At 35.9% G+C, this 20,537-nt stretch overlaps 1 protein-coding gene across 3 annotated transcripts in view; it reads left to right on the top strand.

The window, feature by feature from the left end:
• The window catches only part of fbln2 (fibulin 2), a 68,226-nt gene that overhangs the window by 44,006 nt on the left and 3,683 nt on the right, over positions 1-20,537 (top strand). For 2 of the 3 annotated variants that reach the window (XM_067388047.1, XM_067388046.1), the window contains 9 exons: positions 184-285; positions 3,968-4,108; positions 7,614-7,748; positions 13,341-13,478; positions 13,686-13,829; positions 15,034-15,162; positions 15,932-16,057; positions 18,100-18,216; positions 18,738-18,866. In XM_067388047.1, the coding sequence (XP_067244148.1) occupies positions 184-285; positions 3,968-4,108; positions 7,614-7,748; positions 13,341-13,478; positions 13,686-13,829; positions 15,034-15,162; positions 15,932-16,057; positions 18,100-18,216; positions 18,738-18,866 (1,161 nt within the window). The remainder of the gene's footprint in view (positions 1-183; positions 286-3,967; positions 4,109-7,613; positions 7,749-13,340; positions 13,479-13,685; positions 13,830-15,033; positions 15,163-15,931; positions 16,058-18,099; positions 18,217-18,737; positions 18,867-20,537) is intronic. The other variant, XM_067388048.1, reaches the window with a different exon arrangement.

The raw sequence follows: 20,537 nt of genomic DNA, 5'->3' as shown, positions 1-20,537 counted from the left end.
CATAAGACGTAACCGACTGTGTTTACATGAATACTCCACACGATGGGCATTTTGACATAAATGTGTGTATTTAATCATTCAAGCACAACAGTAATAACAGTGATTCTTGCCATTGTAATTATAATGTAATGTATAAAAAGAAGTGTGATAGATGTATTAACTGAGTTTTACTACTGTCTGCAGGTAATGGGCCCTGCTCTCAGCAGTGCTCTGTGGTTAGAGGACTGGCCCAATGTTCCTGTTTCCCAGGATTCTCTCTGATGGCAGATGGACACACCTGTGAAGGTACACTAAATTGGTCTAAAACTACAAATACACACTCTCTTCTCAACACAGCTGTCACAAAACACTGATAAAACTGTCATACCACACTAACCAATCCCTTATTGGACTGAATCACCCATGTACAGTATAGCAGTTATACCCAAAGGATTATGACAACATCACATTCTTACCTGAGGATCTGCTTCCTTCAGCTTTACTGATCCACAACCAATTACTCTCCTTCAGCCCTGACTACAATAATAAACAGTGACCTCAGCCCTGGGTTCAACGGCTCTGCTGTCTCATAATACATCTTCCTGTCTGATCTGACACTTTTACCACATGTTTATTTACTGTAACTGATAGTGTTGCAGATGATATATTTCAAGGTCTTTCTATTCCATATCCTAAACTTGTCAGGGAGTGCACTAATAAAATTGCCATGCACAGCTGTTACTATAAACTTATCCAAAAACACAGTATTTTAAGTATTTAAGTCCCACCTTCTAAATAAGAGCCATTGCTGATTGGTAAAGTCCTCGTGTCACTGCAGCGGGCGTTAGACGCTCCGGTTCCTATAGAAACAGTCAGACGCACGCTTATAGAGAAGCGCACTTAGGACTGCGCGTGCACATTAGTTTGATCCAGCCTGAAAAAAAATCTATTTTTTGTCATGATTTGAGCATTTAGAAACAAAATTTATAAGAAAGTTGTTGTCAGATTTCATTGGTGATTTCAAATATGAAATTTAATCGAAAACTTGGCAAACAGCTTTGGAGAATTTGATGTTTCCCCATTCAAAGAGATAGGAGCTGCACTTGCATGCCCAAGAGGTGTTTCAAAGATGGCTGCAGAGTAAAATGACTTATCTTAAAGGGACTTTGGTTGATAAAAGTTGTAAACAAAATCATGGTTAAAACAAGAAAATATATATTTGCCAATGTGGTACATTAAGAGTATCACAATATCCTTTTTCTAGTCCAGTCACCTCTGTGCACTACATTTCCCATGACCCTCCCTGGTCACCACCTGCTCACAATTCACACCTGTTTACCATCAGCCTCATCAGTACTGCTATATAGAGGGTATCCATCGACGTCACTTTCCTGCCGGAACACGCTCCCTTGGCTAGATTGAGTGGTAAAAGAACCTGCTGCATGACTGGATTTAATAGGGGAAACTGCGAAAACGCGAGTAAAACATAGATTACACTAACGGTTGGGCTCGAAAGTGTTTCTTATGACATGTCAAAGAAACCTAATCCATGGATATTGACATGAAGCCAGGAATCGTGTTTTTCTGACACTTATATGTGCCTGATTTTGACGCCAGGGAAATACATAAAGCAAATCTGCCTGTGAATATTTTATATAACTACAATATAGGTAGGTTTAAATCCGAGTAATCACTTTTATCAATGTTATATATATATATATATATATATATATATATATATATATATATATATATATATATGTATATATTGTCATATTGTCCAGCCCTAAAACTAGTTTTTGTCAGTGTTTATTTAAAAACACCCAATTATGCAGAATATAAGATGGTAAATATTTAATTGATGATTTGTCAACACAGTTTATAACAATATAATATATATACGGTATGATTTTACCTCAAAATCCAGCATTTTGACACAAAATGATAACTGCAAATCCACGTTTCTCTGCCTGGAGTCCAGTTGTTTCTATGAATTGCAGCAATCCATTTGCTGCTTTTTTTTCTGTAGCTTTCGGCAGTCTTCAAATATATACCTCAGATTTTGTGTCAAAGCTATTTGTACAGTCAGTCGCAAAGCTCATTCCCATTTTGGATGCGTTTTGTGTTTTTCGCGGCTTTCGCGCTGAAAACCAATGCTGCCACTCGGTCTTTGTGCCACTCAGTGGACGTGACCGCAGCCGTAACGGTCGATGGTGATGTCACGTGCATACCCTCTATAAGCCTAAACCAAATGAAAAAAAAAAAAAAAGAGAAGAGAAGCAGGAAACTAATGAAAACATACTAAAAGTCTCAAGAACAAAAACAAACTGAACACAGTGGTGACAAAGAGAAATAATGTAAATATAAAATGGAATTCGTTAATTTAACATAATAAAACGCATAAATAAATACAATTTAGAAACATTCACTAAAATTCAAATGTTTCTTCTTTTTTACATCACACTTGGCGTTAGAAGCTCCGGTTCCTATAGAAACAGTCAGAGGCACGCTTGTAGAGAAACGCACTTAGGACTGCGCATGCACATTAGTTTGATCCAGCCTGAAAAAAATGCATTTTTGCCATGATTTGAGCATTTAGAAACCAAATCTATAAGACAGTTATTGTCAGATTTCATTGATGATTTCAAATATGTAGATACTATACTGAAAATAGTAGAACAATTTTTTTGAAGTGTATACATTTTTCCACAATTTAGCCATTTAAGACAAATATCTGGGATCGAACAAGATTTATTTTATCTTGCATCACCGTTTTGCATAATTCATGCTCACCAATGGCAAATTAATTACATTTTTGATAATCTTAGGCTCAAAGACTCATAATCAAAACACTCAAAGGACTTGGGTTCATGTTGTTCCATTTCAAATGCCAAAGAACATATTAAAACGTGATGTGGATGTTAAATGGCCAATTCTGTCAAACCTTTAGCTGTACCATACAGTTTGTCATAAATACTGTTGATGTTACACAGTCTGCCTTGGCCTTTACCCAAGATCTCACTGGGATCATATTCTACAATCTGACAAGCAACGGTCGTAAAGAACAGGAAAAAAATAGCCCAGTGTAAACCAGCTTTTTTAACTTCTACATCAAATGTAGAAGTGACAATCAGTCTTTCACATTCTCTGTTTTAGTTCAGCTTATGTATAATTTATTACCATGACATTCAATAACGATTAAAACTGTTTGTTTGACAGAAATGCAAATTGCCTACGGCACAACATGAATGTCAAATTTTACTTCATGTTCACCTTGATTCAGGAGACAGGAACCATAAATCAATGCAATTTTTGCATGTGAGGACAGTTTAAGGGAAGATATAATCGCAGTTGCTTCAGCTGAGAGGGCAGTTTTCACTGTTGAATTATCTCTGTACTTAAAGAGTTTATTTCACTCACTCTTTCTGTGTCTCTCCGTCAAAGCGTTCCCATATGCTGAATGCGGGTGGGCAGAGACCTTGATTTCGTTTTGGCAGAAACAAAATCAAGCTTGACTGGCTTTGCTGTGGAGCCAAGGACTTAAGTCACACTCTTCAGGAAACTGGATGGATTTTCTTTTAATGAAATGTTTTAGTATTAACTTTCATTCAATTTATGATTGACATTTACACTTCCAAACGCACGCTCAAAATACCAATACTGTGCATGTATATCCTCCCTGGAGTTTCTCTAGCATCTGTTTCTCTTCATAAGCTGTATTCACGTGGTAAACATTAAGTGTTATAGATTCATAAAGCCAGACATGCATGCGATTTCGCTACAAAGAAAACCCACTTCGAACAACAATAAAACGGCTGATTAGTTGAGAGCAAACCTCACTATTAGAAACAAAACCTGATCTGATCTCACACCTCGTAAAATGCTAGCACGACTTTAAGATGTTGGAGGTGGTGTGTATGTGTTACGTGTGTGTTTGCATCTCTGCGTGTGCCTTTTTTCTTCAACTAAAGTGTTATGTGTACCATAGATGTGAATGAGTGCGCGAACGGCAGACACAATTGCTCCCTGGACGAGGTGTGTGTGAACCGGGAGGGCTCCTACCAGTGTGTGCGGCTGAGTGAGATGTGCGATGAGGGCTTTATTCACAACCAGAATAGAGATTGTGTGGGTAAGAGGTTTCAACTGGTACCGTGGGACCGTTTCAGCTCATTGCACAGTGTTGGGGCATGTTGGCCCATCGCTTGCCCAGATAAACACTAACTAACACACAAGAAGGAAATGCTAAAGCTCATCGGCATGCTCTTATAACCAGCTCACATACATGTGGTTGCATAATGGGTATCGAGTTTGCTCAGACTTCTCACCAGAAGCTGTGGGCCCGTGTTGGATTTGTTTTGCCTTCCTCCAGACATAACCAAAACATAGAAGGCATTAGTGGTTAGCATACACAAATGTCTCAGTCTATTACAAAACAGTTCGTTTCTTGAGGTGGTTAATGGGCGTCTTGGATCGGCCTCTAAGCCAGAGCCAGGAGTGATGTGGAGTTGTTAGATGGAAAAGTGTAGCTTTGAAGATTATTGTTCATTTTTCACGTTTTTACAGGGTTTTTTTTATGGCTTTTTAGTTTTTCATCTAATATTTATATTTTATTTTATTTCAATTATTCAATATTAAATAGTTTTACAAACAAAAACAAAACTTACTAAGAAAACAAAGACAGGAAATGAGACAAAAAGGTGAACCCAAGCTTGCAACCATCTTGGACGGTCATCATCACCCTCTCATCTTAACCCTTATCGATCACAGCAGCACCACTGATGTAGACATAATGTTGACAGACCATAATCCTGATGCACTGCAGTCATATCCCTTTGCAACAGCACTAACCCACTCCCCTTTGCCTCCATTCTGCAGAAATACATTATTCATCCCATGCATATCCTCTATTGCATTTCAGAGCACCACATTTTGAAGGCAATCCACCATATTGTTATGATAAAGCAAGTTTTTATGAACAAGTGCCACTGCTCATGTATGTTGATGAGGCAGCATGTTGACACTTCAGTGCTGGATCTGCAGCAGAGTGCAAGAGGGTGTCAGAGCTGCTTTCTATGTGCCTTTTGGGCCAAATAATGTCCACTTGAATGCAGGAACCTTTAAAAAAAATAAAGAGAGAGAGACTGATCTCACTTCCTGGGAACTAAAGTGTGAACCTTAAAGGGCTAGTCCACTCAAAAATAAAAATTATGTCACCATTTACTCACGCTCGTGTCATTTCAATTAAAACCTGTATGACTTTACATAAAACAAGTTTTTGACTTTCCTTGTATGGACTAACACAAAAAATGCAAACACACACACACTTGTACAGTATATGTGGTTGACTCTCCATAGGCATAATGGTTTTTATACTGTATATTATTTATTCTTTATACTGTATGTTCTATCCCCCTACACTAACCCTACTCCTAAACCTACCCATCACAGAAAGCTTTTGCATTTTTTGGAATTTCAAAAAACACTGTTTAGTATGTTTCTTTAAGCCGCAGGAAGTGTCCTCATAAACCATGTAAACATTGGAATACCCATGTCATTATGCACATTTTTGTCCTCATAAACCATATTTTTGTGTCCATAAACCTCACAAACAAACACACACACACACACACATGCATACAGACACACAGACATTTCTCAAAATATTATGTTTTATCTTTGAAAAATCATACAGGTTTGGAACACTATGATGGTGAGTAAATAATGACAGGATTTTCATTTTAGGGACAGCTGGTGTGATTCATTTATCTCTTATGTACACTGTAAATGAAAGTGTTAAAAAGAATGAATGGAAAAAAAGCTACAGTAAAAACTTGTTAAACTGTAAGTTACTTCATTATATATGGTAAGGAAATAAATGGTTTAACATCGTATTTTAGGCAATATTACTGTAAAAAATGGTAAAATATGTTTTTAAGTAAAAAGTATAAATGACTATATAATTTACTCTTTAAATATATGAAAGTAATAATGAGCTACTTTCTTATTTTAATATTAAATATTTTAAGTAAAAATATGAGCACCTTATAATTTACTGTGAAAATCATTATTTAAATATCATATTTTTTTGTTAAATGATTTTTTTTTACAATGACTCCTTAGAAATGCCCAGGATGCCAAACTTGAGTTTGTTCTTGAGTTGTTTAAGGAGGTATAGCTATTTTTTGTGAGCCCTATCTCTTTTTTTTCTCTAACTTTTTTTTTACTCTCCCTATTTCTCTCAAAACAGCTCAATAGACTTTATTAGCCTATTTAACGCATATTCAAGGCCATGTATTTTCATCTTTTTTAAGTTGTTTTAGTCTTAAAATTTGCAATGTTAAGTATTTTGAAATTACGTCAACCTGAAGCACTTATAATATTTGTATAATTAGTAAATTTGTCTTTTCTTCCTTATAAATATATATATATATATTATATATATATATATATATATATATATATATATATATATATATATATATATATATATATATATATATATATATATATATATATAATAGCTGCCTCTGCATACTTATACATAGTAAAATCCACAGAGTTAAATCAATTCTGCTTAGAGTACTTATGGTCCCTCTCTAAATAGTGTTAAAATAACACTGAAGCAGAGTTAAAGTTAATGAGTTAATTAAGCATTTAATAAGGCTGTGACTGAAGTCACTTGTAGTTTTTGTGTTTTTTCTTATCTCTTCAGTGATTCTGCTTGTTAACAGCAGGTGTTCATCACTAATGCACAATCATCACTTAATTAATTGTTTAATTATCTCATTAACTTTAACTCTGCTTTAGTGTTATTTTAATACTATTTAGAGACGGACCATATGTACTCTGAGCAGAGTAGATTTAACTCTATATTTTGCTGTGTAGTATTATTGCGGACCGCTGCCTGAAAACAAGATTCACAAAGTGAGGTCATGACAACAACAAAGTCCTAAAACACTATATTTACCTAAAACACTAGTTTTTGCTTTTGGTATTCCCTTCTGGAAATGCAATTCTGTTATTATCCAATGCTTTGGCATCCAAAAAACTTTTTTTTTTTTTCAAACATTTAAATTCATTGTTCTGTCTATGTTATTGCCAGCTGTTGTGTGGAACAGATAAAGCACCATGTGCTCTTTTCTCTTCTGTCCTGATGTGGCCAGAAGCAAGCACAAACATTTCCACCCCGTGCCCTGAAATTATTTACCCTGGCAATAACATGAAAGATTGAATCCTTTTCTTGGGCCACAAATCAGCCATTGTCTAAGCTTCAAGTAATTATTTTCTCCTCTCTCTGGGTCGTACTCGCTTTCCAATCTTGTTTTTCAACGTGGTCCAGAGTTATTGCCTTTAATAAATCTGGCCAACCGAAGATCTTGACAGTTCACCACAGCACCAAAACCAAAGAAAGTAAAGTAAAATGCCTGATGTGTGCTTCGGTTTATAGAAACACACAGAGGGATCTGCTGGTCTCTGTTTTTTACACTGCTGTCTCACCTGCTTGCTTCTCCACCAGCTTCAGCTTCTCCATTCCAGGTTTTTGTGGATGTAATTCTCCATTAATATCTATGGCTCTGTGCAAAGATGTTATACTTTGGAGCCCAGCAAAATAATGCTGTGGTTTTGCTTTGCAGATGTGAATGAGTGTGTGACAAATACGCACACCTGCCAGGCAGATGAGCGCTGCGTGAACACCATAGGAGGGTTTGTGTGTGAGAGGCAGATCTCGTGTTCGAGCGGTTACCAGCTGAGGAGCGGAGTATGTGAAGGTGGGTTGGGGCTATAGTATCAACAAATGTTTACACACAACATAATTTTGGTTTTCCTAATTTAAAGATTACGGTAAGATGTTTGCAAAAAACATTTTACTAAGCTTTTACCAAATAATGAAATCAGATTTCAACAGAGCATCTGATAAAACAGATATTGGTCCCACTTTATATTAAGTGGCCTTTACCACTATGTACTTACATCAAAAAATAAGTACAATGTACTTATTGGGTTCGTATTGAATTGCAAAACACATTTGCAGCTATTGAGGTGTGGTACGGGTAAGGTTAGGGAAAGCTTTGGTGGTATGGGTAGGTTTAAGGGTGGGGGTAAGGTGTAAGGGATGGTTCAACAGTGTAATTATAAATGTAATTACAGAAATTAATTACAGATGTAATTACATGCAGGTGTTTTTAAAATATAAGTACAATGTAAAAACATGTATGTACACAATAAGTGCATTGTATCATATGATTAATTTAAATGTAAGTACATAGTAGTTAAGGCCACTTGGGTCCCAGATATTTTACTGTCACTCATGATCTATTTAAAGCATCCTATAGTATAGCTGAATAAAAAAAATCATATTGAACTCAAACTTTTGAATGTTAGTGTAATTATCATGTGATTTGAATCTCACAGGCCTGAAGTACACAGTAACCGTTCTTGGTTCATTTTGAGTCAGACATAACAAAAGTAACAACTTTTGTTTCTGAAAAAGAACTGGATCACTGTTGTTAACCCTACTTAGCAATGTTTGTTGAAGCAATGGTGTGAATTTGTCTGACCAATGATGACAAATGGAGGAGCGCTCTTGAAAGCTGTTTGAAAACAGTCATTATTTGTATATTTGGTGATGGTAGTGGCAGCCGTTCACATAGAACGCAGTTTCTGCATTCCACAACTTTCCTTTTTATTTCAATGTAAACATGCACTAGATGGACGTGTTTGACCATTGCATCTTTTGGAGCGTAGCGCGCATGATACGCGTTCTAAAAACGTGGCACTAAGTTAAAAGAAGTTAAATTAAAAAAAAAATACATCTCTTGACCATGCTTTTTTTTTTTTTTTTTTTAAGGATTAGTTCACCCAAAAATGAAAATTCTGTCATTACTCACCCTCCTGTCCTTCCAAGCCTGTATTTTCAAAAATCCAGACTTTCGTTCATCTTTGGAACACAAATGAACATTTTTTTTTTTTTTTTTGATGATTTCTGTCCCTCCTTAGACAACAACATTACCACTTTGACTGTTCAAAAAGTTCATAAAGACATTGTAAAACTAATCCATATGAATCGAGTGGTTTATTCCAAATTTTCTGAAGAGACTCGATTGCTTTATATGATTAACAGATTGAATGTAGGCTTTTTTTCCACATATAAACAATTATCAACTCACACATCAGTTATGGAAGCTCAATCAAGTTTGCTTGACTTGTGCGAGAAGCCAAGAAACAATGAGGTTCATTCTCGTGTGCTACGCAGCACGTTTGAGCTTCCAGAGGTTTGTTTTCGCGCGCCAGGCAGTTTCGGTTGAGCTTATTCTGTCTATGTTCGCTGATCAATGTTTATATGTGAATAAAAGCCTAAATTTAATCTATTCATAATATAAAGTAATCAAGTTTCTTTTAGACTAAACCACTCAATTCATATGAATTAGTTTCACAATCTCTTTATGAACTTTTTGAAGCGTCAGAGTTTCCATTGAGTAGCTGTCTATGAAGGGACAGAAAGCGCTCAGATTTCATCAAAAATATCTCCATTATGTTCTGAAGATGAATATAGATCTTACAGGTTTGGAGCAACATGAGGGTGAGTAATTAATGACAGAATTTTTATATTTTGGTGAACTAACCCTTTAACTGCAAAAATGCATTTGTGAATGGCCCCTTAGGCTTTAATTTCGCTAAAAGTTCTCAGAGAGCATTGTTTTAATAATTAAAATACATTGAGCATTATGTCTACATGAACTTTGCTTTTATGTGAGATCAAATCAGCAAAAAAATGGCAGCATTCCAACTCTTCCCCAGCTATCAGAGCTGCCCAGTGATGCATATGGACAGAATCAATAACAAACGGTCTTCCATCCTTGTCATAGTCCTCCAGCCATTATTCCACAGATCTCAGACCAGTGTCTTCATCTTCTAAACACCACCATCACCGCTGCAGAGAAAAACCAGAAACCATGCAAAAATCTGTGCAGTAAATTGTGAATTTTGCAGGCCTTCGCAGTTCGAAAGAGGCCACAGCTGATTGCCTCAGGCTCTCGCTTGCTAACATCTAAAGCATCCCGCACTCTGTTTTTACACAAAGCAGATGCTTAGACACATCTAACCATTGCCTTTGAACAGAGAAATCTTAGCAAGAGTCTCTGATTCTTGTCAGGACTTGGCCCAGTGCAATCTAATAAATGTGGAGGGATAATTATCATAAGTAGTAACGGAATAGCAATAGTGGATTTTAACTAATTGCAGGCTTTGGAAAGTTGAAAATTCATATTCTGTTACTACAGTGCAACTGCATGATTTGCAAAGACTACCCTAAACTTGAAATTAAGGGCTTACCAATTTCCGTGGGTTCCCAGGTAACAGGGAACATTCTCAGAACTTCTCTAATTTTCTGGCAAGGTTCTCTTGAAGTTATGAACAAACGTTCTTACATTAACATTCTTACTGTACGTTCTTACAGTAACATTAATAAAACATTCATTCAAAGATATCTGGTCTTTAAAGAGTTAGTTGACCCAAAAATGAAAATAATGTCATATATTACTCACCCTCATGTCGTTCTACACCCGTAAGTCCTTTGTTCATCTTCGGAATTCAAATTAAGATATTTTGGATGAAATCCGATGGCTTAGTGAGGCCTGCATAGACAGCAATGGTACTTCCTCTGTCAAAATCCATAAAGGCACTAAAAACATTTAAATCAGTTCATGTGAGTACAGTGGTTCTACCTTAATATTATAAAGCGACAAGAATAAATAATGGGTCTCATTCATGAAACATTCGTAAATATACAAGTAAATATGTGAGTGATTTGCGTGTAAAGAAACCTTCCCGAAAACTCTTCTCCTGATTCACAAATACTACGTAAACGTCAGAAGTGATAGTGAAATGTGTGTGTTAATGAATTCCAATCAGTCGTAAATGGAACGCGTGTGCACGCTCATTCTCAATTACCATAAATCCCGTTCGGATGTTAAACGCACTATTTACGCGTGGCTGGGAGCAGGTGTAGATTTCCTTCGTACCAACTAACATTTGGAAAATACGAACATTTTAATGAATCCGAAAATTTACTCCAGAACCACTTTACACACGATTTACACAAAAATTAGTTCTGCTCGTGTTTCATGAATGAGACGCAATGACTTTATAACAATATCTAGTGATGGCCGATTTCAAAACACTGCTTCATGAAGCTTCTTAGGTTTATGAATTGAATCAGTGGTTCGGAGAGCCAAAGTTTGGTGGTTTGATTCACGATCCGAATCACTGATTCGACACGAAAGATTCGTAACGTTCTGAAGCAGTGTTTTGAAATTGTCCATCACTAGATATTGTTAAAAAGTTCTTATTTAGGTTTTTTTGGTGCGCAAAAATATTCTCGCCGACATGGTGAGTAATAAATGACATTATTTTCATTTTTGGGTCAACTAACCCTTTAATAATATTTATAATGTATTGAATGTATTGCATTAAAAAAATGGTGTACTGTGAAATAATGTCAAGTAATATCTCTCTGTTCTTGGGATGCATGCAAAAATAACTTGCAACACAACAAATGTAGTCTGATTAACGAACAAATGACTCTTATGATTTGGTTCTTTTTAGTGATTCAAAAGCATACAGCATGACCAGTGCAGTTCGATTCATAAACAAATGACTCATTATGAGCCAGTTCTTCTAGTGAATCCAAAAAAAAACCAGCATGAGTCATGGTCAGTGCAGTTCGATTCATAAACAAATGACTCATTATGAGCCAGTTCTTCTAGTGAATCAAAAACAAACAGCATGAGTCATGGTCAGTACAGTTCGATTCATAAACAAATGACTCATTATGAGCCAGTTCTTCTAGTGAATCAAAAACAAACAGCATGAGTCATGGTCAGTGCAGTTCGATTCATAAACAAATGACTCATTATGAGCCAGTTCTTCTAGTGAATCAAAAACAAACAGCATGAGTCATGGTCAGTGCAGTTCGATTCATAAACAAATGACTCATTATGAGCCAGTTCTTCTAGTGAATCAAAAACAAACAGCATGAGTCATGGTCAGTGCAGTTCGATTCATAAACAAATGACTCATTATGAGCCAGTTCTTCTAGTGAATCAAAAACAAACAGCATGAGTCATGGTCAGTGCAGTTCGATTCATAAACAAATGACTCATTATGAGCCAGTTCTTCTAGTGAATCAAAAACAAACAGCATGAGTCATGGTCAGTGCAGTTCGATTCATAAACAAATGACTCATTATGAGCCAGTTCTTCTAGTGAATCAAAAACAAACAGCATGAGTCATGGTCAGTGCAGTTCGATTCATAAACAAATGACTCATTATGAGCCAGTTCTTCTAGTGAATCAAAAACAAACAGCATGAGTCATGGTCAGTGCAGTTCGATTCATAAACAAATGACTCATTATGAGCTGATTCATTTTTTATGAATTAAAACATCAGCACGACCATGGGTGCTTCTCAATACTTAATTGATGCTTCCTCGTTTCCTCGCTCCTTCGTCCTCTAGCCCATAACACAGAAACCAATCAAACTCAGCCATCTTAAAGGACATCTTAATTCGCTAATTGCACCATGAGGAATGAAGAGCCAGGAAGCTTCCTGAGCAGACATGAGCAAGGTGTATCCTTTCCTTGCATCCTAAGGGAATGGAGCCAAGATGCAGGGAAAGGAAACAAGGATTCACAAATAAGAAATGAGAAGCACCCCATGGTAATCTGATTCCCAAACAAATCACTTTTATGATTGTTTTAATGAATTTGAGTTCAAAAAGACAAGATACTGGTTTGAATCCTTTTCTGAACTGAATCCATCAGAGCGGATCAAAATCTGACACATTTACTGCTGTTTATCATTATTTTCAGTGATGCTGGTTTTAAGATGAAGGTGTGTGTCAGTATCATTAGCAGTTTGTGAAATACAAAATTGTTTGGTTTCTTCATTAATTGCATGCAAGTGTGGATGACTGTGGAGAAACTGGGGTTTGATTTTGTGAGATCAGCTGCCTTGAAGTGTGAGCATGCTTTCCCAGCCTGTTATTGAACCACAGTGCCACCTACTGTGAAGTTCTGACTTGTAATTGAGGACTGTTGTGATCTGTGTCCAAACCCATCTCCTCCATCAGATGTCTCAGATGACGCCCGTCTATTCATTATGCTTCTATGCTTGCCAAATTTAGTGAGATCTACAGATTTTCTTGAAGTTTTTAAGAGAGGTGACTTCATTTGTTTGGACCTTCTAACAGTATCAGTCTCAAAAGATAAACAAATCTATCAGTGCAGGAACCTGACTGGGTGGCGTCTAGCTGTCCGGTCCACCAGCCTGTTTTGACATCTGCTGCGCTCTTTCTCTTCTAGATATTGATGAGTGTGTTATGCGAACTCATGACTGTGGGATGGGCTTCCAGTGTCAGAACACTGATGGTTCGTTCACGTGTAACCCGAAGCAACGCTGCCTCACAGGCTTCACTCAGGACTCACATGGCAACTGCATTGGTAAGACAGAGCAGAGACACCTTTAGAGTCTCTTAGTGCCCCCTAATGGACAGATGCTTGAAGAATACCAAACTGTCACTGTTTGAGAATCTGAAAAAAATAACAAAAACAAATGACAATCCCATTAACTGAACACACTTTTGAAAAGTTGCTTTTTTGTTTAATTTGCCTTTGTTTTATCACTTTATCTCTCTCACTTTATTTTAGACATTGATGAATGCAGCAGTGTGAGAGAACCATGTACGACTGGCTTTAACTGCATAAATACTGTGGGCTCTTACACCTGTCAGCGCAAGATTATCATGTGCAGTCAGGGTTATCATTCCAGCCCTGATGGAGCACGATGTATTGGTGAGAACGCACACAAATATAGATGCCTATTATACCCTAAACCTAACCCTTTCAGAAACCTTTTAGTGTTTATAGATTTATATATTATTATAACATTAGACCTATTTAGATTAAAACATTGTTTTTTAAAAAATTTATTATTTCATTCAGCAAGGATTCATAAAATTGTTCAAAAGTGATGGTAAAAAGACATATTTATAATGTTACAAAATATTTATATTCATCAAAAAAAAATTACAGTATAACAGTTTCCACTAAAATATTAAGCAGCGCAACAAATCGGCATATTAGAATGATTTCTGAAGAATCATGTGAGTATTGGCTGCAATATTATATCACAATATTACTGTTTTTACTGTATTTTTGATCAAATAAATGCTGCCTTGGTATAAGAGTCTTCTTTCAAAAACATAAAAACTTACTGACCTCAAACTTATATATTTAATAAATATAAATTAGGGCTGTTCAAGATTAATCACGAATAATCGCATCCAAGTTCACGAAAAAAGTTTGTTTACACATAATATATGTGTGTGTACTATGCATATTTATTTTGTATTTATATACATATACACATAAACATGCATGTATATATTTAAAACATATTTACATGTATATGTTTATATATAATTTAAATTATATATAAATATTTATTGATTTTTATATTTTATATTTTTCTTAAATATATACATGTATATGTATGTGTTTATAAATACAAAATAAATATACACAGTACACATATATATTATGTAAACACAAACATTTATTTTGGATGCGATTAATCGTGATTAATTGTTGAACAGCCCTTATAAATATTTATATGATAAGTATTATGTATAGAATTTTTTTTTTCATTTATCCTTTTCCTTGTTGGGACTGTTAGGGTTGGTTCCCTTAAACATTTCTTACTGTTTGAAGTGTGGCTTGGCCAAAGCTAATTCCACTTTTAAAGAACATATCTCAAACTTACTGTGGCAGTACCGTGGTGTAATGGTATGAGATGGTAATATCATGATATTAATTCATTATTCATGCACCATTCAAGTACAGCGACCTAAAAATAAACCCACCAAAAACAAGGCATCACTGTGACTATGTTAGTAGCATACAGTAGTACTTTTTGTACATTTAGTTGTGTTGCCATTAACTGACTGGACTTGTAAAGTCTACATGAACAAATAAGACTGTTAAATGTGATCTGCAGATGTGGATGAATGTCAGACGGGCACCCACCGCTGTGGAGAGGGCCAAATCTGTCACAACCTGCCCGGCAGCTACCGCTGTGACTGCCAAACCGGCTACCAATACGACACCATTCGCCAGCTCTGTGTGGGTGTGTATCAACACATACAATGACACACACAACAAATACACAGCCAAAACACATCTTGTTCAGATTAGCAAGTGCTTGCTGAACAAAACTTCACTATGCAGTAACTCACCATGAAATCAGTCATATTGTAATAGAATATTGCAGTATTTATTATGAATGACTTATCCTTTGCACGTCATTATTTTAAAAAAATTCATGTGCCCTCAAAATATTTAATCAAAATAACTTCCCCTCCCTCTTGCAGTGACTTCTCTTCTCTGATAAGGTGTTTACTGGCGTGAGGGCAGGACAACCTGTCACCCACAGCAATAGCAAACCACAATGACCCAATCAAACACTGATGGACAAAATTAAGTCCCGTCCTACATTTTTTCTTGTTCGTGAAGCCACTCAGATATACGTCACAATACGGCATCAAACGCTAGTCAAGTTTCCCCCTTTTTTTCAAAGTATCTTAAACCACAGCTGCAAAATAAAGCACTTGAAAGATTTAAAAACAGTTTGGATACTGTGACTGAATTCCCCAAAGGATGTCATTTTCTCTGTGGTTAGCCAGACTAACAGCATGCATATAGATGAAGCTGACAGCAACTCGTGCTTCAGAGAGCGTGCAGATTATCCAAATCTTGTATCTCTTCTGCTCCTATAGCGGTGTGAAAGAGGACAGCAAGGCAAGGAGAACGAAGGATGGAGCAAAAGAAAGAGATGCTCCTCACACTACAGTATGTTTGTAAACTAATGCAGTTCTCTGCATCTTTTCTGCTGACAGATGTAAATGAGTGTTGGCGGTACCCGGGCCGCCTGTGCGCCCAGACCTGTGATAACACGCCGGGTTCCTACCAGTGCTCCTGTACCGCAGGCTTCTCCCTGGCCTTTGATGGCAAGAACTGCGAAGGTACATCCATTTGCACTAGCAGAATTGAACATGGATCAGTCTACCTACAAAAAATGTGTTGTGCTCTGACAGTAGGAATGTTCTCTCTTTCCAATTAAAGCGAGGCACAGAGAGAGTGAAAAACAAAAATAGCCGAGTAAGCTGTCAGCCAGAGTGTTTGCATTTATTCAAGGGTTATTTCAAGGACTTAGCCCGGGGAACTATTCATTAGTGACTTTTACTTTGGTTTTAAAAGGGACAATAGTGTTAAAATAAATAATACACTCCTTGTATCATTTTGCACAGTTAGGGCCAGATTTACTAACAGCTTGCACCAACTCAAACCCTCTTTTGGTGTTAAAAAGCTACTGTCAGGATTTACTAAAGACATGCAGTGAGAAATTAGTGATGAAATGGCTTGGAGACCTAATTGCATATGGATTTGTAGGGGGACAGTGTAGCTCAACCCAGCTCCAAAACACTTGCCTGGAAGTTTTTCTAGTAATCCTGAAGACCTTGATTAGCTGGTTTATGTGTGTTTTATTAGGATTGAAGCTAAACTGTGTTTATGAGTTTGATACCCTTGTCTTGGGCCTTGTCCAGTTTTCATTTGAAAGCGCGTCTTTTCCTCTCTGTTTTGGCCCTCACTGAGACAACGTGTTTGTCAGCGAAGATGGAGCTTTTTGAAACTGCTCTCCCAGGTGGATACATTTGAAAACGCTGTGAAAACGGAGGCATTCGAAAATGATGATGCATATTCAGTCACGTGACATATTGAGTTACTTTTTATGGAAAGTAATGAGTTACATGACTTTTGCGTTACTTTCTCGGCTGGACTTGCTTGTTTGTTTTTTAATAACAACAAAAAGGTTTTATTTTTGGCAACTGTAAAGGCCCTTTCACACCAAAAGTGAAATGAATAATTCTCAGGCTGAAGGAAATGCAAATTCACGCTTGTACAGTAGAGGGCGCAACACTCTTATATTTATCTAAAGTCATTAGTTTATTTTTTGCTTATTTGTATGGTTAAATTGTATCATCGAATGTCAGCAGCAAAGACATTGGTTAATAAAGTGAGATTAAATACTTAAAGTGTATTTGTTTAGTTTAATATATTAAATTATTGCAGGTTTGTGCAATATTATGAGATTGCATTTCGCAGTTTTTATTAATTTTGAGGAATACTGACAAGTTTTGCACAAGTTGAGTAAATTCCTTCTCACACTTAGTCTAGAACTAGAACTACAATAGCCATCATGTTTACACCACGCACAACGCCTCACCACTTACGATTTCTCTCAATATGGGGACAGGAGAGCTCTCAGTCAATAAATGGGAAAACAAAGTAACCTTTTGTTGTAAATTTAAAAGTAATGCTTTACTTTACTAGTTACTTGAAAAAAGAAGTCTGAAGTTACTTGTAATGTATTACCCCCAACACTACCCATAATATCGATGGATATACCGCCAGTTTATGCTATTTACTTTCATAGTGTTGCTAAAGATAAATGTTCCTTTGTAAAATATTACATTCCTGCAAAGATGACAGAAAATGTACTCGCGATTGCTGTCCTGTGGCAAATCATGATGACGATTACGTTTTAGATCATATGATTTTGTTAAATTATTAGATTGTGGCAGTACACTAATTTGCCCTATTTAAATCTGGCCTACATTGATTTAATACAATAATTTAATACATTTTTCAATGTAATTTACATAATTTAATTTGAAAACTGAAAAAGCCGAAAACTGAATATTAAATAAGTTTGATCATGTTCTCAAGCATGACTGGAGAATAATAGAACATATGACCATTTGTGTTTACATCAAAAATTAATTTGATTAGTGGCCTAGAAATAGTGCAGAATTATATTTTACATCTGCCTAAAATTATTTCCAGGTTTTAATTAGATTTTCAATGTGGTCTCAGATTTTTGGACTCTGCATATTTGCATTTATATGACACTGCCAATGTGCACAAGACTTTAATGATTTATGCAAATTTGTACACACAAACATCATTTTTAATTCAAAAACTTGTTTTCTGTGTTCTCTCATAGATGTTAATGAATGTGACAACAATCCATGCAGTCAGGAGTGTGCAAACATCTATGGCTCTTACCAGTGTTACTGCCGAATTGGCTACTACCTGAAAGAGGATGGGCACACATGTGAAGGTGAGGTGTCATCAATGCCCTCAAGGCAGGAAATGGATTAAAGTGCCTTATTATGCTATTTGAAAGGTTCTCCCATAGGCTTACATGCATCCAAGGTCAAAAACACTTTAATTAATATACATTGCAGTATCACCTCTTTCCTCACAGTGTCTGGAGCGGTTTGATCAAGGATCCCATCTCTCTTAACCCCTCCTTTCTTGTTATTGGTCTACCACTTACCATCCATTTCATGCCCATTAAGGGTTAAACACAAGGACGCAGTCACATTATACAGTATTTTGATTAAAGAGATGATGTGATGTTTTCCTCTGATGGGGATATCAGATCGATAATGTCTTGAATCTTTTAATAAGGATGGATTTTTTCCTCAGACCAACATAGCAATTAGTGTGTTCTTGGCACATTTTCTCAAACACAAATCTTCCTGGTTAATGGACAAATCTATCACACAGTGGTTTGTTGTGATGTTCTTTATAAACGGTTAGTTTTCTCACTAATAAAGATTCTTATTTGTTCTCTAGATATCGACGAGTGCTCACAGAGCATTGGAAACCTCTGTGCATTCCAGTGTGTGAATGTCCCAGGTAGCTACAAATGTGCCTGCCCTCCCCATGGTTACTCCATGTCACCTAATGGACGCATCTGTCAAGGTAACACTATTTACAGCGCATATATATATATATATATATATATATATATATATATATATATATATATATATATATAATGCACTGTGCTTTTATTTATTTATAATATACAGTAAAGTCCAAAAGTTTGGAACCACTAAGATTTTTAATGTTTTTAAAAGAAGTTTCGTCTGCTCACCAAGGCTACATTTATTTAATTAAAAATACAGTAAAAAAACAGTAATATTGTGAAATATTATTACAATTTAAAATAACTGTTTTCTATTTGAATATATTTCACAAAGTAATATATTCCTGTGATCAAAGCTGAATTTTCAGCATCATTACTCCAGTCTTCAGTGTCACATGATCCTTCAGAAATCATTCTAATATGCTGATCTGCTGCTCAAGAAACATTTAATGTGTACAATTGTACAAAATATTTGTGTACAATATTTTTTTTCAGGATTATTTGATGAATAGAAAGTTCAAAAGAACAGTGTTTATCTGAAATCTAATCTTTTGTAACATTATAAATGTCTTTACTGCCACTTTTGATTGATTTAATGCATCCTTGCTGAATAAAAGTATTAATTTCTTTAATTTCTTTTCAAAAAAATAAGAATTCTTACTGACCCCAAACTTTTGAACGGTAGTGTATAATGCTACAGAAGCTTTGCATTTCAGATAAATGCTGTTCTTTTGAACTTTCTATTCATCAAGGAATCCTGAAAAAAAGTACACAACTGTTTTCAATATTGAAAATAATCATAAATGTTCATTGAGCAGCAAATCCGCATATTACAATGATTTCTGAAGGATCATGTGACACTGAAGACTGGAGTAATGATGCTAAAAAAAATTCAGCTTTGCATCACAGGAATAAATTACTTTGTCAAATATATATAAATAGTACACAGTTATTTTAAATTGTAATAATATTTCACAAAATTACTGTTTTTTACTGTATTTTTAATTAAATAAATGTAGCCTTGGTGAGCAGACGAAACTTCTTTTAAAAACATTAAAAATCTTAGTGGTTCCAAACTTTTGGACTGTACTGTGTGTATATATATATATAGATATATATATATATATATATATATATATGCGTGTGTATATTTTTGTGTGTATGTATAATAAAAGCATTTTTGGATGAACAATCCCTTTAAACTCTGGTTCATATTCTACCCAACACCTTTCCAAAGCCAAATGGTACAAACTCAATTCCGAGCCTTAATTTCTCTAATTGGCACATTGAATTGCGAGCAGCTAACCTCAGGTTCAACAAACCGCTGCTCGGTGTCCTCCATCACTCTCCGAAAGATCATGAAATTGACGAAACTCCCTCAGGCTCTCAAGATAGGAAAGTCGATGAGAGGTGAAGATGAGCCTGTACATGCTCCCGGAGGTTAGCGCTAGCCTGCACCATACGAATTAGTCTGCGGATTGGAGCCGGTGAGCTGTAACGAGGACTTTGCTTTTGTAAAATGAGATGCATAATTAATTACTTCTGGAGGGGCCAAAATTGACTCCTAGCAGAATGAAGCCTGGCGTTTAGTCACCGCAGACATCATTCGCCCCTGACAACCCTGCTAGCATTGATTGGGACCGGGTACAATTTAATGCGTGCTGGCATTTAGATATTTATTTATGTAATAAAATCTTACCAAAGTCTAATAGTTTACTTTTGAT

This window comes from Chanodichthys erythropterus, chromosome 6 (assembly GCF_024489055.1).
Source record: "Chanodichthys erythropterus isolate Z2021 chromosome 6, ASM2448905v1, whole genome shotgun sequence".
Classification (NCBI taxonomy): Eukaryota; Metazoa; Chordata; class Actinopteri; order Cypriniformes; family Xenocyprididae; genus Chanodichthys; species Chanodichthys erythropterus.
Note: the sequence above shows the minus strand (reverse complement) of the source record. Positions and strands in the feature narration are given on the sequence as shown.